Here is a 25,026-nt window from a genome sequence, read left to right as displayed (position 1 = left end):
CTTGTCTCTTTTGTCAGTTGTTGTGTCAATCTTTTTACTAATTCCTTTATAAAGTTTTTATAAACTTCTCTCCGCACTTTTTTGCTTGAAATATCTCTCAAAAGACCTTGTTGCCCTTGAACTGGTATTAATATTAGCATGTCTTTGATTAAACGTATTTCTGAAGCAGTTTCTCTTCTTAGTTCTATCATCATCACTTCCCCCCCCTCTGTTTTTTGAAAAAAGGGATAGAACTCCTGCATATCAAGTTCACTTTTCCATATTCTTCTATTTCCACCCAAGTTTGCTCCATCATTAAATTCATTTGTTATCTTACCCTTGTCTTCTTCATCTCATTCATTTCTTTATTTTTTGGAACTCCATCATCCTTTATTGTAGGAAATAGCAGTCTATCCAATTTCTTATCAAATTTCTCAGATCTTTCCGATAACTTTTGAATTTCAATCAGCAAATCTTGAAGACTCAGTGTTCCTTCATCTAAAGATTGATGCATTTTTCCAAATGAAAAAGAAGCAAGGAGAAGAAAAAAAATCCTTCCCTTGCCAAGAGTGTTTTAAAAAAGGCAGCTGTAAAAGAAAACTCTAGTTGGTCTGAAAAACTCTTATTTTCTTAGCACCATTTCCATTTGCCTATGTCTTGGTGATGCTCCTTAACTCTTACTAATCACTATTATTCCCCTTAGATTTGCTATGTTACTGCATGTCTTCATTAAATGGGAGCTGTTGCTCACTTCCAAGTATCAATTATTAGATACTATTACATAAAAACTGTCTTTAGAGGCCTCTCTACACATTACAAACTCTTGCTCTATGTTGAAATCACTTTTCACAGGTGAGCTACTCTCTGACTCTGTTTCAGTGCAGAGAAGTTTTCCTTAAATCTGACTCAGATCACCAACTTCATTGGAGTAATGCTGAATATGATAGAAAGTCTCATGGTCTTGCTCCAAGACAAGCCTTGAGCTGAAGTGGACTCTGCTCATGCCTTATCCTGGACCAAGTTCATCACAACAGTTTGAGTGCAACAGATGTGAGTCCAAATGATAGCACAGACTTGATTTCCAACCTTTGCATGCATCTCTGAAATCTTGATTTTTCAAATATTTCATCATTGCCAAACCCAAGAGCAGTTAGAATGTGTATTTGCATCTTAGTGCATTGATCTGTAGAACAATAAACCAGAATTAGCAGTTACTAGTTGAATTTATCTTTGAGCAGATGCAATCATATCATAATATTAAAATAGATGTGTGTTTAAAAGATTAAAAATTTGGCACAGAAATATCAATGAAATTCTATTGTAGACAATACAGCTTTTCACATCAGGATTGAACCAATCTATGTCTGTATTAGATACTGTAGCTTCCCTTTGGAACACCCCCCCCCCCCAGGACATTCTCTTTGTCTGGAAGAACCCTACTCTAATGATTCTTTGAATTGCATTCTAAGCATTCTTAAGAACTGAGATCTTTCAGGAATTTTTTGCACATGTAGAAAGCACAGATGAAACTCATTATAGTACAGCCAAAATTAATGCTTTTGTATTGCGGGGGCATTTTTCTAGGCAAAGTCTTTTTACAGAAATAGAAAAGAATTTTATCTGTTCCTGCAACTCTTAATTATTAGCAAGTAAAATGATTCTGTTCCACTTGGTGAAAGAAGACTGCATTCAACAAGCAGATAATCCAGATTTAAACACACTAGAGTTTTTGGGCACGCCAGCCTTCTGAGTCTTGCGCTGATTGTATGAAACAATCAAGTTTTCACTTATTTTCCCTACAGATCTATGATATTTTTCTTTAGTTTTAAGCGAAGCATATAAAATTGCTATAAATGTAATCCACCACTTCCTTAAGTTCAAACAAACATACATTTGATTCTACCTCTCATTATTCTCCATTAGAGTTCATTTGTCTGCTCTATCTTCTAAGTGGTGTTGACATTCAACTTGAGCCACAACAATATCTGTTGTTGCTGATATATGTGTGCATTTGTAAGATGTGTGTTTAATCTACCTTTCTATGACTGCCTAGAACTTTGGGCATACTTAGTGCACACTCTGGAAGAGTATGTTCATTGCTTTGAAATAATAGTTTTTTATGATGTATAAATTGGCTTGCTGTTCACCATGTATATATACATATGATCTGCAAAAATCATGGTTAACAACAATTTGCTTTTGTATATTTTGGTTCTTGAAATAATTCTCTGTTCATTATAAAAGCTGCAATCCTTATTCATTGACTTGATATTTAAGGTCAAATATTTCCTCTCTTGGCCATCACTGAACTGGAAGAAAACATGAAGCTCAAATTGGTGCCTAAAGATTTCAATTCTAGAATATCTTAACTAAGAGGTTGGTTATGCCAAACTCATAAATGAATAGTCAGGGGATCACTCAACTATTGAAGATACATGTAAGCAACTTGCTTCTTTGGTTTCCTTGATACATTCGAATAGATTTGTGAAACTCAGAATTGAGGAAGTATGATAACTGAAGTATCTTTTACAGTTTCTTCCACAATTATCCATGTGTATAAATTGTTTACAAAGAAATTAGCAAATAGTTAACAAATAATGTTCCAGAGCAATCAAAGTATATAATTGTGTATGAACATATTAAAATACATATGTTTTCACGTGTCTACATAAAGTGTTCTTATCATAAAATGATAAGCACCTTTTAACATTTTTTTCTTTGATCTGCAGATAAGCCTTTAAAGAAACGAAAACAAGATTCCTTTCCACAGGAGGCTGGAGGTGCTACAGGAGGAAATAAACCAGCTTCTCAGGACACAAATTCTGCAGGAAATGGGTCACGACCAGCCTTGATGGTTAGTATCGATCTACAGCAAGCCGGACGGGCGGACTCTCAGGCAGTTCTAACTCAGGACTTGGACATTATCAAAAAGCCTGAAGAGATAAAACAGTGTAATGATGGTTCTCTATTCATTGCCCAAGATGATGTAATTGGAGTACTAAAACTAAAAACTGAAAACTTCCCTGAAACTCTAAGGAAAAAGTCAGATTCTGAAGGTATAAAAATGGAAGTACAACATAATGAGAACAAACAAACAGGAATACAACAAAATGAGGGTAAACGGATAGAAATTAAACACTGTGAAAGCAAGCAAGCAGAAGTCAAACATGAAAGCAAACATGAAAACAGACAGGTGGATGTGAAACAAAATGAGGGCAAGCAAAATAATGGCAAGCAGGAAGCAAGACAAAGACCTGAGACTCCAAAACAAAAAAATGAAGTGAGGCCAGATACTCCAAAACAGAAAAATGAAGGCAGACCAGAAACCCCAAAGCAGAAGAATGAAGGCAGGCCAGAAACCCCTAAACACAGACATGAAAACAGGCGTGATTCTAATAAATCTTCATTGGAAAAGAAGCTCGATGTATCTAAACATAAAATGGACATTAAATCTGATCCATCCAGGGTGAAATCTGAAAAGTCTGACTCATTAAAACAGAGGACTGATGGGCGTTCAATTTCTGATTCTGTAAGACGGGATCATGATGGCCTTAAACAAAAAACTGAGGATAGAGGTGAATCAGAACGATATAGAGGAGATCCATCAAAGTTACGAAGACCAGAATATTTGCGATCTTCAAGTAAAAGCGAACATGATTCTAAACATATCATTAGAACTGATAACACAAAAGCAGAGAGACTAGACAGGAAACACAGACATGAGTCTGGTGAGTCCCGGGATAAGCTGTCATCTGGAGATCAGAGATCAAGACCGGACAGTCCTCGTATTAAACAGGAAAGTAAATTAAGAACTGATAGACCAAGTTTTAAATCACAGAACAGTAAGGATGATCGGAGGACAGATGGTAATAAAAGCAAAATGGATAGTAGTAAAGCACATGGAGATAGTAAAACTGAGTTTCCCAGTTATTTGTTGGGGGGAAGATCTGGGGCTTTAAAACATTTTATCATTCCAAAAATAAAACGTGATAAGGATGGCAATGTCATGCACGAAGTAAGGAAATCAGAATTTAAAGGTGAACCGAAGAATAAGGTTGAGAAGATTGGGCTAGTAGAAGATCTAAATAAAGGAGCTAAACCAGTAGTTGTTCTGCAAAAGCTTTCTTTGGATGATGTACAAAAATTTATTAAGGATAGAGAAGACAAATCAAGAAGCTCTTGTTTCAGATCTAATAAAAACAAGTCATCCAAATCAAGTAAAGGTAAGAGTGCAACATTTTATCCTACGCTTAATGTCTTGATGAGTTTGACTGTAAAAAGTTCCATCCTTGACAATTAAGTTATTAATTACTTGAAAATAAATTGTAAAAATATTAGTTGATTCAACTTATTTTGATTTTTAATTCATATTTCCATGAAAAAATGATGATTATTGTTGTTAGTTATGAAATCTAGTTCTGTGAATCTAGTGAAGTAGTATCTAGATAGCTGCTCATTGAAGCTGTTTCATTTGGATTCCTATACTGAACTGAGAGTTGAATTCAGTGGTCCAAATGGTTCATTTTAATTCAATGACTCTAGTTTTTGGTGGAATAATTTGATCTCTTAATAATCAAGATTTCCAGCTTGCATTTGGCCCACTCCATTTTCATAATGGTTAAAATATTAAAAGTTGCTACATTCATACAAAAAGACAGTGTTGTGGAAATTGCTGTTTATTGTCAATGAGAAAGCATTTGGTTCATGCTACTGGATTGTTCCTGCTTTGTTTTGTTCAACCAGCAGAAATTCAGGCACTCAAACTATGCCAAAGTTTGAATGAAAGGCATATTAAATAATGTGAGCAGCTTATTTTGTATATAAAGTGGAAGAGATAGCTCTACGTTGCTTCAACACAAATTTTTGGGGAAGTTCAGTTCCAGTTTATTGTTCCTGAACAACAAATGCCAGAACCTTGCAAACCACTCCTGGGAGGAAACAATTCAGCTGCATATTTTCTCTTAGAACAAATTAGAATTTAAAATGAGATCCTGAATCATTGTCATGTCTAAGCTTTCTATAGGAAGCAAAACAATGTAATGTGCCACAGCAAAACAAACATATACAAAATGTCTTTGTGTTTACCAGAGTGAATTAGGCATAAAGACCCTATGTAGATAACAAAGTTATAATGTTGACAAGGTAGTTGCACTCAAAAATATCCACCACTCCTTAAAACATCAGTCAGAAGGGTCTCAGGTGAACAATTTACATTTTGTCTTACCTTTGAAACTAATCATTTTAGTTAATCATGTAATCATTTTTTTTCTTTTTATTGGCTTTGTATCTTCTTTAATTTAATTTTTTATAAATGCTTACCATGACTTTCATAATAGCTATTCTATCTAAAGATGTGAATTTAAAAAAATAATCAGAAATAAATATAAAAATTAGGTAAATGAAGAAAAGGTAGTCTGCTAATATTACCACTTTTATTTCTCATGACCACTAGAATTAAATATCTCATTTCTAACATTCAGCCATTATATTCCACAATTGAATTTTTCAGATTTATTTTAGATGGCATTTTATCTTCTATTTTCATATAATTCTTAAAATAAATGTAAACTAGATACGTTCTGAGAGAGATAGAAACATTTTAGACTCTTTTTACAACAGAGTTCTTGTCATGTTTACATTTACTTTCCATTTTTAATAAATAGAAACAGATAATACTGTGTGTTTTTAAGTTACTATACCATTATTAATAATTTATAAATTGGCTTGGGGGTTTGATGTGAAAAGCAGTATAAAATGTTAATTTGTCTTGTAGGTTTTAACAATATTTGAATTTATATTCACTTACATACTCTTGCTTAATAGGTAGCATAGATCAGTCAGTGTTAAAGGAATTACCTCCAGAACTACTAGCAGAAATTGAATCCACCATGCCACTTTGTGAACGAGTGAAAATGAATAAACGTAAGCGTAGCACAGTAAATGAAAAACCAAAATATGCTGAAATTAGTTCTGATGAAGACAATGAAAGTGAAGAGGCCTTTGAAAGTAAGTAGAATGGTGATTTATTTTGATAATGGTAATACATGTATTTAGTAATATGTTTTCTAGCAATTTGAAAGTCAATATTGCTAATTTGATTAAAGCAGTTTACACGGATGAGACCAGGATAGACTGCTGCAATACATGCACACACATCCACAACCACTCACTCACTCACTCACTCACTCACTCACTCACTCACTCACAGACACTTTATGTTAATGGGAATATTAAACCCAGCAAGCTATAATGTTTATTAAGTAATCTGATAAATAGTTTTCTACACTGTGTAAAAGCATATGTAATTTAGTTAAGTAATAGTCAATAATCTCACTTTTTTTTAAAGGCAAATGAAAGAGGCTACAAAGGTGTAATGGGACAGGAGGCTTTAGAGTCAAGTTTATGTGCTGTGACTGGAATACATCAAAAAGAAAAACACTAGGGCTGAGAACTTGAAAATGTAGAATCAAAATTGAATATAAAGTATTTGAGCTAGGGCTGCAAATGTTAATGAATAATTTTGTATAGATATTGGTACAAGGTTTCAAATTAACAAAATAAATGAACATGTGATCTGTAAATGCAATGGCATATTGCTTATATTATTTATTTAAAACTAAGCTATTTACAATGAACTGGTTCTAGCAGCAAAATTATAAAATGAAGTTATAGGGTTTCCTTTATGGAAAATAATAATTTCCTGTGAGATTTATTACAAAGGTTTAAGTAACTGAAATTAGAACTGGGAAGAAAACATTTTAATAACTAAACAAACCATAAAAAATGAACAGGCATTTTGTAATAAACTCTGAAATGATAATTTTAAAATATTGAATATTGAAGCTATTTTTAAATTTTTCATTTAAGATTTACAAATGGGTATTTCTGAATTTTTTCCTCAAAAAGTGCTGCTGTGCCAGGAAAGAACTTTGCATGTTTAATTTCTCATAACTGAAGCCTTGTAGATCTCCTTTGCACTGATAACAGTTGTTATTTCTAGCTTCTCGGAAAAGACATAGAAAAGACCGAAATGATGACAAAGCCTGGGAATATGTAGAACATGACAGACGTTCTGGAGATCATAAAAGGAGTGCCCATTATCATGAAGGAAGGAGGAGTTCTGGTAGCAGCCGATACCGCGGTCGAAGTCCAGAAGATTTCAGACGTGGATGATTATTCTCCTCCTCCTAGTCTTAGTGAAGGTAGTAGGATTGCCAATTGTTTTTATCTGCTAGTGGGTGCACGCCAGGTTTCCTCTCAAGCATTCCCGTTTTTGGGGACCAAGGAAGTATGCCTTCTCTGTTGTGACTTTCACACTCTGAAACAGCATCCACCCAGATATGCAGTTAGTGCCATCTCTCCTGGGATTCCAAAAAGTCTTTAGGTTCTGGCTTTGTTTTCAGATCTGAAGTTAACGTTTGTGAGGTCCTTATTGTGTGGTGTGTGTGTGTGTGTGTGTGTTATTGTTACAGTTCTTTTAGCCCAGTCTGTCTATGGCATATGTTTTTTACTGTTTTATGATTACGTAAGCCTGGACAGCTTACGTAGCTTACGTAATCATAAAACATAAACGTCCTTTTATTAAATTAAATGGGTTAAATTAAATCTTCCACATGAAGATCTAGGATGTATTTACTTGAACAAAGAGGTTGAGTCTGTAATTAGAGCTAATATCACCAAACTTGAGTCTGATAAATTTTACCTGTAATGAGGAGATTCAGACACATTAAATTACAAGGAGAAAGCCTCAGATATGAAAGTAGCTAAATTTTACCAGAATTGGGTCACTAATAAAGGAAAATTAACTCCTTACTATTAATTGGCTTGTTTTCAAGATACAGCTTCAGGTCAAAATTGCATCAAAATAATTCAAAATTATTAGGGGGATGTGCGATTATGCTCCATAACCTTTCTGCAAAATGTGATAAAGCAATGAGAATGGTGCCACACCAATCATTATAAATTTATATTTTTATTGATACCAATAACATAGCTTTCCATTCATTTACTGGTTTTTCATGTAACATTTTCATGCTTTTTGCATGAAAAATTGACCAGCTCTAACATCAGATTAAACGACGAGGTTCCATCTTTATTCAGTATTTAAACTGTGCTTTTCTCTTGTGAATTGCAGTAGGATCATCTCTGGGATGATTCCAACAGTAATCAACAAGTATGGACCAACTCCATTTCCCTTGGTATCTTTTCTCCATGTCTGTGATGTCCTGGAGGACTCTCTTCCTGGAGGACTCTCTTCCCATTCTCATCACTCTGTTCTAAGGGAAATAGTCTAAATGCGAGCATAAGAAGGGAATTTTCAGTAACATGTTTGCATCAAGTGCTTTATAGGACCTAAGCAAATTTTCCACATGTTTTTTCATAATCATTTGCTTTGCTATTTTCAAGAAGTTCAGTTGCCATTCACTTGAAGGCTTTGTACTCTTTCGTGTGGTACCATTTTCATTATTCTGCCATACTTTGTTGAGAAGTTATGGGGCATCATCATCATTAGACACCTTCCTCCCTTTTAAGCAAATATACTCACCTTTGTATAAATCTTTATTGTGAACTATTTTGAAAACTTCAGCCAACCAGCACCTTTATCACCTGTATTCTAATTCATCTAATCAAAATATGTAAGAATTAACACATTTTATCTTGGAAGTTGATAATTTCCCAAAATTTATACACCGGTGTTATCAATACCCAGGTGTTTTGAGGGCAGTAGAAACATTTTTATTTATAGTCTTACCTTATAGAAATTGGTGCTTTCAATGAAATGTTAACTTAAAGGAGTTCTTCCTGTAATATATGTATGTACTATTATTCATGAATTAATGGTGTACTGTACAGTATTTTAAATTCTGTGACTTGTTCTTCAACTATAAATAAATACATATTTAATGTATTTTATACTATTTTAGATATATTATAAACCAACTGTTGAAAAAGCATTTGTATAGTTATAATATACTCTACAGAAAATAACATTTCTTTTAAATATCTAATTTTATAAACTTTATATTTTTAATTTAAAGTGGCTAGAAAAATGAAGAAAAAAGAAAAGCAAAAGAAAAGGAAAGCTTATGAACCAAAGTTAACTCCTGAAGGTATTCTGGCTTTCTAATATTTTTGACATGTCTCCGTTTTGATTATTGCAATTAGTTCTTCATGACTCAAACTATATTGCCTGGTTTTGTAGAAATGATGGATTCTTCTACATTCAAGAAGATTCAGTGCTTCAGTTGAAAATATTTTGGACAACTTGGAGGACATGGATTTACTGCATTTGGTAAATATTTTTAAAGCATAACATTCTCTTGACATGTCTTCCCATGACATTGGTATTTTCTGGTTTAAACTAAGCTATGTACTTTTACTTTTTAAAACATATGTTGTTCCTCAAGGCATACATTTATTAGAAATGTCATATTGGCATATCTGGAGAAACCCGAATCTGAAAGCCCCGGGTTTTCCCCGTTCCCACAGCTTGTCCATCCACCACTGTGACAGCCTGAAGACTCCCAATAAGATGGTTTCAGGCCTCGCAGACACTTATTTAAGATATGTTAGAATGATTGAATTTTGTTACAAAGTGCAAATTTCCTAAAGTATTTTTTCACTTGCCCAACATCTAAGTGCTGCTTAAATGTTGTTGTGGGAAATTATAATCCCTTTGTAATTAGCAATTCATGTGATATGTGAACTCACATATTGCTTGACACGTCAATTTAACTTTTTGAAGTGTTTCATTAATAATAATTTAATAATAATTTATCAGAAATACATATTTCTCTATAATAAGCAGTACAGCTAGTCCTTGACAAGTAGACGTTCCAATAATCACACTCCATGGTCACATGATTGTACTTTGGCACCCACCAACCAGTCTATTTATGATAATTTGCAGCGCCCTACGATCTTCTGAGTGCAAATTATGGTCAAATTGCTTGAAAACCGGCATATATTGTATTTTCGAAGTATAAGATGCACCCAGATTTTCAGACTCTTTTTTGAGGGAAAAGGTGTGTCTTATACTCCGAAAAATACAGTAGTTCCACTTTTAGGCAAAACCATGCCCATAGACAACCATTGGTTTACTTAACCTGTTGTTGTTGTTATTGTTAGTCGTGAAGTCGTGTCCGACAGATTGCAACCCCATGGACAATGTTCTTCCAGGCCTTCTGTCCTCTACCATCCCCTGGAGTCCATTTAAGCGCATGCCTACTGCTTCGGTGACTCCATCCAGCCACCTCGTTCTCTGTCCTCCCCTTCTTCTTTTGCCCTCAATCTTTCCTAGTATTAGGCTCTTCTCCAGTGAGTCCTTCCTTCTCATTAGGTGGCCAAGTATTTGAGTTTCATCTTCAGCATTTGGTCTTCTAAAGAGCAGTCAGGGTTGATTTCCTCTAGGACTGACCTGTTTGATCGACTTTGCAGTCCAAGGGACTCGCAGGAGTCTTTTTCCATCCACCGTAGTTCAAAGACCTCAATTCTTTGGCGCTTCTGCCTTCCTTATGGTCCAACTTTCACAACCATACGTTGCAACTGGGAAAACCATAGCCTTGTCTATACGTCTTTGTTGTCAGGGTGATGTCTCTATTTTTTAGTATGCTGTCTAGATTTGCCATAGCTTTCCTCCCCAGGAGCAAGCGTCTTTTAATTTCTTGGCTGTAGTCCCCATTGCAGTTATCTTGGAGCCCAGGAAAATAAAATCTGTCACTCCCTCCATTTCTTCCCCATCTATTTGCCAGCCATTGAGAGGGCTAGATGCCGTGCCAACTTTTGCACTCTCCTCCTTCACCCACATCAAGAGGCTCTTTAGTTTCTCTTCACTTTCTGCCATTAGAGTGGTATCATCTGCATATCTAAGATTGTTGACATTTTCCAGTAATCTTAATTCCAATTTGTGATTCATCTAGCCCCGCCTTTCTCATAATGTGCTCTGCATATAAGTTAAATAAGCAGGGCAACAGTATACAGCCTTGCGGAACTCCTTTCTCAATTTTGAAACCAATCAATGGTTCCAGGTCCAATTCTCACTGTTGCTTCTTGACCCACATATAGGTTTCTCAAGAGACAAATAAGATGGTCTGGTACTCCCATCATTTAAGAAACTTGCCACAATTTGTTGTGATCCACACAATCAAGGCTTTAGCATTGTCAATGAAGCAGATGTTTTCTAGATTTTTTTTTCTGGATGTTTTTAACAACTGTAGATTCACCCAATGACTGCAGTTATTAGCTCAATGACCACTACAATACGGGGCATAAAATTGGATCAGTCATATCATTGACCTGTTTTATAACTGTCACTAATTATGATCATAATGAGCAGGCTCCACTACTGTCGTTACTCAGGGACTATTTGTACTCTGATATCTTCTCTTTTAAAACTTTAATATACATATCAATAAAGGAGAATATTTGTAGGTCAGGGTTGAAATGAGGGTCCTTGGTGCTCTCTGAACTTGGTTTGTTTTCTTCCAGATGTTTCATTACTCAAAACTAAGTAAACAGAACTGATGATGTTACCTAGTTTGGGTAATAATGAAACGTCTGCAAGAAAAGGAGCAAACTTAGAGAGCAAAGTTTCCCTCATATATATATGGAAACAAATATATAAATTTATATTTATTCTATTACACTCTAGTTTTTATTTTTGTTCTTATTCTGATATTCATAACTTTCAAGTTGCTTTATATCTTTCTTTTTGGTTTAACTCTATCCTATTTAAACAAATTTCTTCCTTGGATTCTTTATTACTATATTTCCATTAATATTGTTACCTTCTGTGTCAAGATTCTGTCACACGCTGGTCTTCCTGATATGGCTTAGCCTCTGGACGTGTCCATTGTGAATGGTTGGTGAATGGTTGGTAGGGAGAAGTGGGAAGAGATGTTTTCCCATACTTTGTCTGGACATAATCCTTCCTCAGCCTCAGCCTATCACTGCTTAGCTACTTAACCTAGCATTGGATGGACAGGGAACTATCTACCATCCTCATTACTTACCTGCTCTCACAGATCTCATGCTGCCATTACCAATATATTTTGCTGATGCCATTCTCCAGTCATTTGACACTGCTACATGGTTCTGGTGGCTCTATACGCAAAAACAGAAGACAGAGAAATCATTTAACATTTAATTTATATATTTTTGTAATGATGCATTATTTAAGTACATCAAAAGGAAAGTGAGTGTATTCTTTTGTTTATTTTTAGGTGACGATGATGAAATGCCTCAGGAGTTATTACTGGGGAAGCAATCAACTAAGTGAATTGGGCAGTGAATCAGCTAAAATTAAGGCCATGGGCATTATGGATAGGTAAGTTACTGCTTCCTTAAAAATGAAGACATAGCAGATGTTATAAGAGACTCTTGTAAAAATCTTTGGTTTGAAATACATTTTGATATTGAGGCCACATGGGAGAGACTGAGAAATACACATCTGTTTTTATCCTTATATTACCAATATGTATGTGTGTGTGTGTGTGTGTGTGTGTATGTTGTGCTTCTCAAAGAATCCAGAGTGAACTCTTGTGAGGTCCTTGGCAAGCTGTTTTTAAAAGTTTAATTCTGAGCAAAATTGAATTAAGCTATTTGCTTTCAATGTTGCATGATGCATAATCTTGGTTTGTCTAATGAATCTAAATGTCAAACAGAAAAGTATTAATTTCTGTTCATGTATTTATTTATTATTTTGGATTTTTTAGCTTTCAACTGAAAAAACAGTGAAAGTCCTGAACATCTTAGAGAAAATATTCAAGACGGCGCAAAGCTTTCAACTCTGCTTAATCATGTAAGCTGTTAAATAGGTTGATGATAGCATATTAATATCACAGGTGCTTTTATTGGAATGTGTAATTATTTTGACATAGGTTTTAAGTCCATCAAGTATTAAATTCAGCATTTAGTAATAAATGCTTTCCAAAAGTACTTGAGAATTCAGTTTTTAACAGCAAACAAGACAACCCACGATTCCTTGGGATGTAGTTTACCTGATCTGTCAGTGCCTTCAACAACAGCAAAGTTTCTAATATAATGCTTTCACTGAAAAAATCCTTAAAAATTCAGGGAGGTATCAAAGATCTATCTATTTTGAAACTAACTGTTGTTGAACTGTGATCATTAGGAGTTGACCATAATAAATGTTTATAATATGTCATAAAATCATTTATGATCATTGTTATATTATAAAATATTTTATATTTTTTTTCCAAATCCAGTTCCATGGATTTGGCAATTACTGTATTCTTGGGATGCTGCAATTCTCATAGATACATTGCAAGTGCCCAAATTTTGATCATGCGAGTGTGGCCATAAGTGTAAGATCTCTGATTTTTACACTGAAGTGTAAAAGTAACTTTTTTTTCAATACCTTGTAACTTAGAATGATTGCTAACAAGGGTTGTAAGTCAAGGACTACCTTTAGTAGCAAATTCCGTCTGTGGTTATCCAGAAGATTATACAGATGTGACTGAAATATTTGGTGTGGATAATGAGATCCCGGATTGCAGGACAATCCTCTTCTAGTTTCCGGTGAAGAGCTTTTTCCAAGTTCACAGATTAAAACTACAAGGAGGTGTCCAATTGAAAGATGTGCATATTTTTACAACTGTGGTTTGAACTAGAATGTGAAACAACAGCCAAAATAATTTTAAATTGTCAATGTGATAATGAAGCATACAGGCTGTCCTCATTTAGTGATCGTAATTGGGATCGACAACTTGGTTGTTCAGCATAAAGTCACTGAATGGGGCAGTTGCTAAATGATTATCTAGTTAGACACCTGGGAATAAATGAATTTAGCCATTATATAGAAATCAAAAATTGTAGGAGAAGAGCAGACAGAACTGAGAGAATCATCAGCCAAGAGGATTCCCTCAGAATGTTAAGGAACTTAACGTTCCCACAAATGGTCTAACTCCAACCTCTCTTGAAATTCCTTTGACTCTTATCTGGCACCAATTTAGTGTTGAACTTTAGTTGACTAGATTCTTGTGTATAGGAACTGCAATTTAATGTTTGAGCCTGACAATACTAATGTTACTTTAGATATAACTAATGGGACAGCACAGCTAGTAATAAGCTGGAAAATATATTTGAGGATTTTTAAATTGAAAACATGAATATTTCATTAAAGTTTATGAAGTGATTTTTTAAACTTTATTGAGATTTTTCCATATTATTGCTGAAAGAGATTTAAGGCTAATAATCTTATTTTTGACAGAATAATGATACTGAAGATGAAGAAGATTGTGGAGAGACTTGATCATGGAGAGAGTCACAAAATCTGCCGATGCCTGTCTTACAGCTATCAACATTATGACATCACCCCACATGCCCAAAGCTGTATATATTGAAGATGTAATAGAAAGAGTTATTCAGTACACTAAGTTTCACTTGCAGAACACAATTTATCCTCAATATGATCCTGTTTATCGATTGGATCCACATGGTGGTTAGTATAAGAATAAATAAATATATTGATTATCCTGAAAGCTATTGGCATTTAAATTGGAGGTAGAGATGTTACTATCTGCCCATTTTAACAAAGAAGCATGGAATTAGAGTGGCTACTTCAACATTTGCCTTGAGCCAAACTTTATTATGATCTTATTTTCATTTTTAAAGGCCCAATTTCTGGGAATTTGCTATAGCTTTTTCCATTCATCAAATGTTCTATAGCTTCTTCTTTGCTATACGGCATCATATTTAATTTTCTTTAATAAAATTTAGCTAAATCCCTATCCTCTTGAGTTGCTGTACCAATTTATATACTAGTTTCCTCAAGTTAGAGCTTTAATTTTTATCTTATTTAAGCTTTCACTTGTTCTGTACCAGTGAAAAACTATTAGCAAAGTTAAGATTACTAAATCTTAATTCATACATGCCTGTTTTACAGATTGCCTTTCTGTCATCTATAATAGTAGTCATTCCGTTTTAAATCATTAGTTTAGTGACATTATTTTAGTTAATTTTATTTCATTCTCTCTTTTTTTCATGAAGACTTTTGATTCCTTTTCCTAAAAATATGTGATGAATTATGATTGGTGAAAGGAAAAAATATAAACCTTAATAAAAATTTTTTGTCTCTCCTCTGATTTGTAATATTTCTAAAATGCAATTTGATTTGTTTTTTTTTAGGTGGTGTGTTAAGCTCAAAAGCAAAGCGTGCCAAGTGTTCCACTCATAAACAGAGGGTAATAGTGATGCTGTATAACAAAATTTGTGACATTGTTAGTAGTTTGGCTGAATTACTAGAGATACAGCTTCTAACTGACACTACAATTCTTCAAGTAAGTTGGATTCATGTCATTCTGATTCCCCCCCACCCCCGCCGCACTTTCCCTACAACTTTACCCTTCAGTAGGTATTTTAATAACTAGAATAGATCGTTCCTCACTGCTTAACAATAAAGCTTTAAACTGTTAGTCTGCTAGAGTAATTCAATATAGTAGTGTGGAAAATCAGTTCTGAATATAATAAGAATAGACAAATATAATTTTGAAGATTACTAACTTCTAGTAACTTCTATATATTCTATCTAACATATATAACAGCATTCTGTGCGCCTTCAACATTTAGTCATATCGGCCACATGACCATGGAGAAGTCTTCGGACAGCACTGGCTCTTTGGCTTTGAAACAAGATGAGCTCCATCCCCTAAAGTCGGGAACGACTAGCACATATGTGCGAGGGGAACCTTTACTTTACCTTTAACTTCTATCTGACTTTCTATCTGGTCAACAATCTGGTAAAAAATTTGGTTTTCTAACCATTGCCAACTCTCTAGATATTTCCAGTTGCCTCCTGTTAACTTTCTAAATGTTCCTCTTATAAAATGATTATACAGGGTTTGAACATAGTTCCTTGTAATTGTATTTCACTAGGCTAATATGGAAGCACAGAACTACTGTACAAACAAATATAATTTGTTTTTTCCCTTCCAATTTGACACTGAACATTTCTTTAAACTTAGCATTATGTTTGTTTAATTGTAACTGTAAACTACTTCATTTAAAAATATACAAATTTAAAATATAAACAATGATTGTATTTAACTTAAAACGTTTTTTATCAATTCGTCAGCCATAATGAATGTATTTTTCCTTTTTTTCTTTATAGATTTCTTCAACGGGAATAACACCTTTCTTTGTAGAAAATGTCAGTGAACTTCAGTTGTGTGCCATCAAACTAGTCACTGCTGTAAGCATACTATTTAAACCAGTATTTCATTTTAAAAATGATTTTGTATTTTCTGTATTTATGTATGTAAAACAATAAGGAATTTCATGAGTTACTTAAATTATTTCTTTACCAAAGCTTTACCATTTAAAACCTAAACTGTAAGTCCTAAAAGCAATTGTAATTTTTAAAAATGGAGAGTGCAAGTGCCAGAATGTACTCTGTCATTCGCATATATTTTCCATTCAACAAAGAATTCTAGTCATTGCTGCATGTAATGTAGATTTCAATCTGAATTACTTTAAAACATAATTATACAATATCTAAATCATCTATAGGGTAATTGGCAATAGTAAGTTAGTTCTACAGGGATGGAGCTAGTTAAGACCATGCAAAATAGGATTGGTAGTTTATTGGGCGAAAAACAGAAAAAAACTGTAATGACATTTTCCATTGTATGCTTTTTCTTTATAAAGAACAATATTTTTTAAAAAAAACATTGATTTTAAACAGGTTTTCTCAAGATACGAAAAACATAGGCAATTAATATTAGAAGAAATTTTTACTTCACTTGCAAGGTTACCAACCAGCAAAAGGAGTTTGAGAAATTTCAGGTAATATATAACAACAAAACACCTATTTGATGCAATATGTATCTTTTATATACATATATATTAGAATTTTTGAGGGTTTAAAGTGTGCTTACCTCTTTTACTGGAATATGGAAATTAATATATGTTTAACTGCATTGGGTCAGTATTAATTTTTGATGAATGGACAGCATAAGGATTATTGAATTATAGTGGTGCAATAACTAGAGCATGGCGGTTATAGAAGAAAAATCAGATATGTTGGGGTAAAGAACCATACTTTGATTGTCACAGAATTGGGACATATTAAGAGATTTTTTTAAAGAAACAAAATAAGTTCTACTTGTACTTTACATGAATTAGTCAATAAAATCCCAAGTGATTTGCTTTGCCAGCTAAATGGAAATTCAGTTAAGAATGACCGATTCTATTAGTGCAATGTAGTCAGTGGTGGGTTGCTCTTACCATACGTACCGGTACACTGCTCACGGGGCCGTGTATCCTGTTCGTGCATATGTGCTGCGCATGCACTGCCCCTGCAATACACAGCTGCTTGTTGGCTCAGGCGTTGTACACGCATGCACAATTGGCTGGTTGCTTTAAAAACAGGTATAGAACGTGGGTGGGAGGATGGACCAAACAAACCACAGTGCCAGTACACTCTCAGTTGCTCCCGGCTACTACCGGTACGGCTGTACTGTACCGTACCTGGAGGAACCCACCACTGAATGTAGTAAATACAATGTTACCGTACAACTGCCCAGACTGGTTCCACTTTTCCTATTAGCTAGTTAATAGGTCTATGTCTTAGTTAAATCTACATACGTACATTGAAAAAATGAAAAGGAGGAGAGCCATGTATGAAACCTAGCTTTTCTACAAATGTACCATATTTTTCAAATGTACCATATTTTTGTGAAAAACGGGGCATGCAGAGAGTTTGGAAGGTCTGAAAAGTACTCCTGGGGGGCGGGGAGGGCAAAAATGCAATGCGTGGGGGGTTTGGGAGGTGAAAAATGGGCCATTTTTTTGTGAAAATGGGGCGTGCAGAGGGTTTGGGAGGCCTCTAGAGAGCTCATGGGGGCTGGGGATGGCAAAAACAAGCAAAAAATGGGGCTTACAGAGAGTTTGGAAGGCCTGCAGACTGCTCCTGGGGGCATAGGAGGGCAAAAACACGGGCCTGTTTTCACTCATTTTTGCCCTCCCCAGCCCCCAGGAGCACTCTACTGGCCTTCCAACCCCCCTGCACACCTCGTTTTTTTGCAAAAAACCAGGCTCGTTTTTGCAAAAAAAGGGCACATTTTTCTCTTGTTTTTGCCCTCCCCAGTAGCACTTTGCAGGCCTCCCAAATTTTGCGAAAAATGGGATGCGTGGGGTGGGGTGGGGTTTCCAAAACTGCTGTATTCAGTGTATAAGATGCACCCGATTTTCACCCTCTTTTTTTTGGGGGGGGAGGTGCGTCATACTTCAAAAATATGGTATTTTTCAGAAATATAAGAAAGAGTTGAGGAAAATATTTTTAATGTGAAGAATGCTTGAATTTCATTGTGAATGAAAACATTAATTTTTTCATAAATTAATATTTGTTCCAGTCATATTCTAGTTTGTGAATATTTTACTCTTCTTGGATTGTTGGATACATTAGCTTTCTATTTACAAATCAGATCTGAAGTTTACTCATAGTAATGGGATGCAATCTTTTCCCCAGGGTTGATTCTGTCTGAACGCAGTCACTATCTGAAAATTTGTCATGGATTCAAATGTTTGTTGTTGATTTTACTTTTGATAAACAATAAAGAGTTTTATATTTGTTCCACAGATTGAACAGCAGTGATACAGATGGGGAACCTATGTATATTCAGATGGTGACTGCATTAGTCCTACAATTAATTCAGTGTGTTGTGCATCTACCATCAGGTGAAAAAGATTCTAATTCTGAAGAGGAATCAAATAAAAAGGTGAGTCAGTTTTGGAAACATGTAACTGTTCCTATGATTACATTAGCTATTGATGTGCATAATGAAAATATGATAACCATAGGAACACATAACAAAGAAGAAAGTTGAGAAAGAAGACAGTGAAGACACTTTCAACAGAAGGAAACAAACTAGAGAAAGTAGAGAAAGAAGGATATGGGAAACAGAACTGATTGATTAAAGGAAATATAACTGTAGTGAAGTGAAACTTATCTTTTCCAACCTTCAACTCAGTTATCTCAGTTTAGCTATCTATTGTTAACTGACACTAGGCCATATGTCCTCTAGAAATTCTGTATGTCTGTCCTTTCTTCATATTTATAACTTGCCCAAGTTCTGTACAATTCTGGGACATGAATAATAACAAAGAACAAAATTATAACACTGTATAACAACAATATAAATAATTATAAACACAAAAATCCTTGACAGAGCCTCTCAATCAAATTTAAAAGGGCTGAAGATTCCCAGACAATGTAAATTACAGATTTTGTTTATGAAATGCTAGCAGGATACAATTGCCTATACCTCTGGAATAAATTGCTCTAAAGATTGGAGGCTATTTTGAGGAATGGCTGTCATCTGGTCTAGTCCTATTTGCTGTTCACAGAGTGGGTGGGGGGGATTACAATCAGATCCTCTTCCCCATGACCTGGCAAATTTAGTTCTGATGTATTTTGCCTAAAAGGGCTTTATAGGTAAAGCCTAGAGCTAGCACATTGAATTATTGCCATTTTGTTCCTCGCCATCTATTGTGAGAACCATATATATTGTATCTGCTATTGCATAAATTTCAATACACGTTTTGTAACTCTGTTCTGTTTTGTTTTAGATTGATCAGGATGTCCTCATTACAAATTCATATGAAACAGCTATGAGGACAGCACAAAACTTCCTTTCTATTTTTCTCAAGAAGTGAGTAGATCTCACATTGTATATTGTAGGACTTATTTTTATTGAATAATTTTAATTTATCCCCATGGAGTTTTTTTATATTCTTTAAGACTATGTGGAAATGAGAAACAAAATAGAGATAGATCTTAATTCTAATCGCAAGGCTCATTGCATATGTTGCTAAAAGTAGTGTAGAAAATTAAGATGATATCTTCAGAGAAAATATTAAAGCTGGAGAGCATTTAAATTAAATACTTAGAAATAACATTCTAACTTGTAATTATTTTTCTTCTTACTCTAAAATTGGAAATATTGTTGTAGGTTTTGATCATTTATCAGAATACTTTTTCAACACTATTTAAACAGTGATCACTGTTAGCATGTAAAAATATTCAGAAATTGATTGGCTGTATGATTCTGTAGCCTAAATATTATTCCTGTATTTTCCCACTATTAAAATTCTAAGTTATAAAACATACATACAGGTAGTCCTCAACTTACAACCATTTGTTTAGTGACAATTCAAGGTTTGATCCCATAGTGATGGGATCAAAATTCTGGCACTTGGCAGCTGACATGTATTTATGACAATTGCATTTTCTGGGGTCATGTGATCATCTTTTGCAACCTTCCCATCCGGCTTTGAACAAGCAAAGTCAATGGGAAAAGCCAGGTTCATTTAACAACTCTAAGATTCATTTAACAACTGCAGTGATTTGCTTAACAACTAGGGCAAAAAGGTAATAAAATGAGGTGAAACTCATTTAACAACTGCCTTCAGCAGTTGAACTCAATTGTAGTTGTACGTTGAGGTCTACCTGTATAGTATTCATTGAGAGATAACGGTCATTTATAAGTAAGTATGATTCAATAAATTAATCAAGTGAAATGGACACCACTGAGTTTTTTCTTTTCTCATTTTTGGTATAAGAATCTTTCTGCAACAGATTGAGTGTATCCAGAAAAGTTCCTTTGGCAGTGTGAATAATGAAACTGTTGTTTTTTCCTACATATGCACCATATATTTGTTATACATCACTTCAGGACCATTTGGAACTTTCTCACCTAACTTTCTTACCATACCTACAGTTGTACCATATGACTAGATTTTGGGTTCTACTGATCAGATTTTTTTTTAAGTGCCATAGTATTAATATATTCTTGATGAATAAAATTTCTTTTTTTAATTGAAATTCTTCATTTTTTACTACTTGTTGGCAAGATAGAAAAATATAGGATAGACAGCATCAACACAAAATGGATTCTTAACAGGCTGACCAACCACACTTAAGGTGTAGTCATAAATTGAATTATATCTACATGGAAGGAAGCACTCAGTGGGATACTGTCTTAGGCCCAATATTCCTCAACATTTTCATAAATGACTAATTGCCATAAATGGCAATTCTCTATATTCCTTGATTCTACTACCATTCAATTGTTCTGGACCTTCTGTTCTATCCCCATGGGACTCTTCACTGGCTGCCAGTTCATATACTGATGTCTATGTTTAGGCCTCTCCACATTTCCCTTGTATCTGTCCTTTATTTATCCCTACAATTCTGCTTATTTGTTACAGGTAGCACTGGACTTACAATCATTTGTTTAGTGATTGTTTGAAGTTACAACAGCACTGAAAAAAATGACTTATAACTGTTTTCACACTTGTGACAGTTGTAGCATCACTGTGCTCACATATCAGAATCGTGGCACTTAGCAACTGGCATGTATTTATGACTGTTGCACTGACCTGGGTTTATGTGATCACCATTTGTAACTTTTGTTACAAAACCTTTGTTACAAAATTAGGACCTAGCTCTTCTGAAGGAAGGAACTTTCCAGAAGACAAGTACTATGACAGAAAAGGCCCATCTATTTAACATTTCTTAGCTGGATGAGACCTGGGGCATGCCTATCTTGCCAGACTGGGTAGGATAGGTAGAAACAACTGGGGAAAGGTTATCCATTAAATAATTCAGTCCTAACTCACGAAGGGCTGTAAATGTGAAAAACATCACCTTGAAATAGATAAGAGAAGCCAGAGATGGTATTCTACCGATTCGGACCAGTTCGCCTGAACCGGTAGTGGAAATCACATTTGCCCCCGCCCACCCCACCCAGTTCTATGGTATCCCATTTAGGCCCCTTTTTCACCAAAAGCTCATGCATGGAAGGCTTAGTGCATGCACGGAGGTGGCGCATGCACTCACATTTGCGAACCGGTAGGGAAGATAAGTAAGTACCACCCCTGCTGGAAGCAAACCAATAACCTGTGCAACTCACAAATCTGTGGTGTCACATACACTGAGTAAGATCCCTGGCACCAGAAGGTCCAAACACCCAAAGCATCTCAGCCTTGTTTAGGTTGAACCATGGGAAAATTGGGAACAGGACAATAAGATTGAAAGTAGGACCTTGTTATATTATCCTACTCTCATTATGATTGGTAGTTTGGGCAGTATTTTATTTTATCATAGATACATGCACACTTTGCAATAGAATATTATGTTCTTTTGTTTATTTTAGTTTTAAACATTGGTTTTATTGATTGTTGTGAACTAATTTTATTGAATGGATTTTGGAACTTATGATTTTTTCTTTTTGCCAGTATAGCGATTTAGTAAAGAGTTGTTACTACTATTTTAATTTAATGTCAGTTTCAACCTCCTATTATTTAGTTCACAACAGCTCCTCTTCACCCATGGATATTGAATCTTGGAGGGGAAATTCAGGACATATTTTAAGATCTATTCATCTGAATTGCCCTCTTTACCATAGGAGTAATGAAAACTAAGACCTTCCCCTTTGTCCATCTCAAGATCACCAAGAGTGGAGCTGATTACATTCTTTAATTCATTTGCTGTACATTTTCCCAACAACAACAATCCAGTGAAGTAGGCTGGCCTGAGAGAATGTGAATGGCCCAAAATCAACCAATGACCTTCCATGTTCAAAAATGAACCTGTGACTTGATCCTTACTGTCTCCCAATAGGTCCCACGTGATTTTCGAGGATGTATCATTGATCTGCTTGATGTTCAACCTTTCATAAACTTAGTCCATGGAGCTCTACTGTCTAGAACGACTCAAACAATTATTACACACATTGACTTTTTCCGTAATCGGGAATTTCATTCATTAAATATGCTTTGGCCTGATTGCATGACATACAGCTTTTTGAAATACTCTCACATCCAAGATTTTTTGTCTCTTTGAAGATGTTCACATATGAGTTGTTAACATCTTCATCATTTTTCATTTGTTTTTTTTTTTATGACTTGAAGATTGCAAAGATTTTTGCCTTTGCCTCTAAACTCTAGGACCTGCTGTCCGTATTAATTTCCCAATGGAGCTTGTGTTCTGAACCTAATTATTTTGTTTCTAAAGCCTCTTTGGTCTATTTGACATCTAATTTTCATTTTCACTTGATGCTAAATTTAAGGATTTTGATACTTTGCCTTATTTTTTCTATATGAATAGTGTATATAGTGTTCCTCCACCAATAAGGTACAATTTGCCTTTTAAATAACTGACTTCTAGTTGTATAATCTCATGGTATCTCATCACAAAGCTCAAGCTGTTCTATTCAGTCCATAGAGCACCTTAGCTTCTAGATCTATTACAAGAAATATTCCTTTATTCCTTTTCAGATTTTCTGATTCGTAAGGACAGTCGATACACACAGAGGAGTTTAAGCTCTATTGCTTATGTGATTCCATATGCTTGAGGCATTTTCAATTTCTTCCCTAATAAGAATCAACCTGTGTGGTTTTCCAACTGCTATTTAAAGGCTACAACTTCACTTATTCTGTCCGTTTTTGGATGTATCTTCTATAGGATTAGTACCTCTATTTCACTTTTCCAGGTATGGACATAACACATCTACTCCTCTCAGTTCAGCCTTGAGTCAAAGAATTCTACTAGTGGCTGATTTCAGAAAATCTCTCTGGAAATGTTCTCTCTGCTTGTTCTCACCACTGATACATCCATGTCCAGGTGAGATGCTCACCTCTGAACAGCCTGCATCTGAGGTGCTTGATCAAGGCATAAAGCATTGCAACACTTCAGTGAGCTTGAGCTCCTTGTAGTTTACATTACATTGGCAGCTTTTTAAGGTTTGTCCCTATGGTCAGCTTTCCATGTTAGACAGTTCCTTGGTAAATATGTACAAGATGACACAAAGCCTGCCCCACTTTTTGCATCTTACAGCATTGATGTATCTGACATGCCATCTTCATCTTGGCAATTCATATGCTTGAAAACAATAACATGTTCATCAAGAATTACAGCTTTACTAGAATAGTGACTTACAAATGAAAGCTATATTGATGATGACCATTATCAGATGCCATATGGTTAACCTGTTTACAAATTGAGACAAGTAATGTGTAATATTTTGCAATAGGCGGTTAAGGAGATCTCTAGACTCTTGGTAATCCATTTTTTCTTGGAATGGCCCTGTTTTAGACATGTTTGTCTAAACATCATCAGTTTCCTGCTGATCAGAATCCTGACAAAAATAAAAATAGATTAACCTGCCATAATGTCATCACACCATGGTGGTATTGGTAGCCATGGTTCACCATTTGCTTTGTCTTGTTTCTACAAATCTCACTGCCTTCTCAAACTCCTCTTGTGGCATTGGGGCAACATTTTCATCCAGTTCTTGAGATACAGGAGAGAATCTTTCTCTTCTATTCTGATATGTGGAAACAGTAATTCCATCCCATGAAATTTCACATCCATTGTTTTTTGTCTTTTACTTGTATTGAAAGAGCAAATTTGGTTGTATTGTCTGTTAGGAGCTACCTTGTAGCTTACCTTGTTTCTTTTTTCTAATCCTTTGGTAAAGTATTTCATGAAGAGTTTAGCATATTTTTCTTTTCTTTTCCTGTACTCCCATATATTTTACAATACCTCATCACTGCTTCTTCATAATATCTCTCCGTTGCTATTGCCAATATTCTCCTCTCATGAAATGTAATCTTTCTAGTAACTGTGACATCAGTTTGTCCAACTAGGAGAATTGTTCGACTAATGAAGAAAGCTTCTATTCTATATTATATTTAGAGAAAAATAGTCTTTTGCCCTGATATTTCTTTCCTTCTGAATCAATGTATCGTATAGTATAGTCTCTTTCCTCACCATTGGAAATGATCACTCCATACCTTAGATGGTTATTATGCTCTTGCTTTTTACGTGTACCACGTGGCACCATTCCTATAGTGAAGTTAAATAAAGTGGCCACTTAGGCTTAGTCTTCCACTTTTTTCAATAGCTACAGACTGGGCCTCTATTCCACTTTGGCATTTGTCTTCAATCACTTCATAATGACAACATAGTCTTCTAGACATGAATCTGTTTTGTTACTCATAGGTGTGGATCACAGAGATCATGAT

General features: G+C 34.9%; 1 protein-coding gene across 1 annotated transcript in view; it reads left to right on the top strand.

Annotated features, from left to right (window-relative positions):
- The window catches only part of NIPBL (NIPBL cohesin loading factor), a 159,922-nt gene that overhangs the window by 96,896 nt on the left and 38,000 nt on the right, over positions 1-25,026 (top strand). Inside the window, 18 exon segments of the mRNA XM_032214687.1 lie at positions 2,709-4,202; positions 5,803-5,985; positions 6,980-7,137; positions 7,139-7,181; positions 9,018-9,089; positions 9,182-9,207; positions 9,209-9,264; positions 12,178-12,241; positions 12,243-12,308; positions 12,693-12,732; positions 12,735-12,778; positions 14,210-14,228; positions 14,231-14,440; positions 15,127-15,278; positions 16,109-16,189; positions 16,682-16,782; positions 18,578-18,716; positions 19,567-19,649. Coding sequence (XP_032070578.1) covers positions 2,709-4,202; positions 5,803-5,985; positions 6,980-7,137; positions 7,139-7,181; positions 9,018-9,089; positions 9,182-9,207; positions 9,209-9,264; positions 12,178-12,241; positions 12,243-12,308; positions 12,693-12,732; positions 12,735-12,778; positions 14,210-14,228; positions 14,231-14,440; positions 15,127-15,278; positions 16,109-16,189; positions 16,682-16,782; positions 18,578-18,716; positions 19,567-19,649 — 3,031 coding nt within the window.

The sequence above is a fragment of the Thamnophis elegans genome, chromosome 3, assembly GCF_009769535.1.
Source record: "Thamnophis elegans isolate rThaEle1 chromosome 3, rThaEle1.pri, whole genome shotgun sequence".
In the NCBI taxonomy this organism is placed as follows: domain Eukaryota; kingdom Metazoa; phylum Chordata; class Lepidosauria; order Squamata; family Colubridae; genus Thamnophis; species Thamnophis elegans.
The sequence above is the reverse complement of the archived record's forward strand: the minus strand, read 5'-3'. Positions and strand labels throughout refer to the sequence as shown.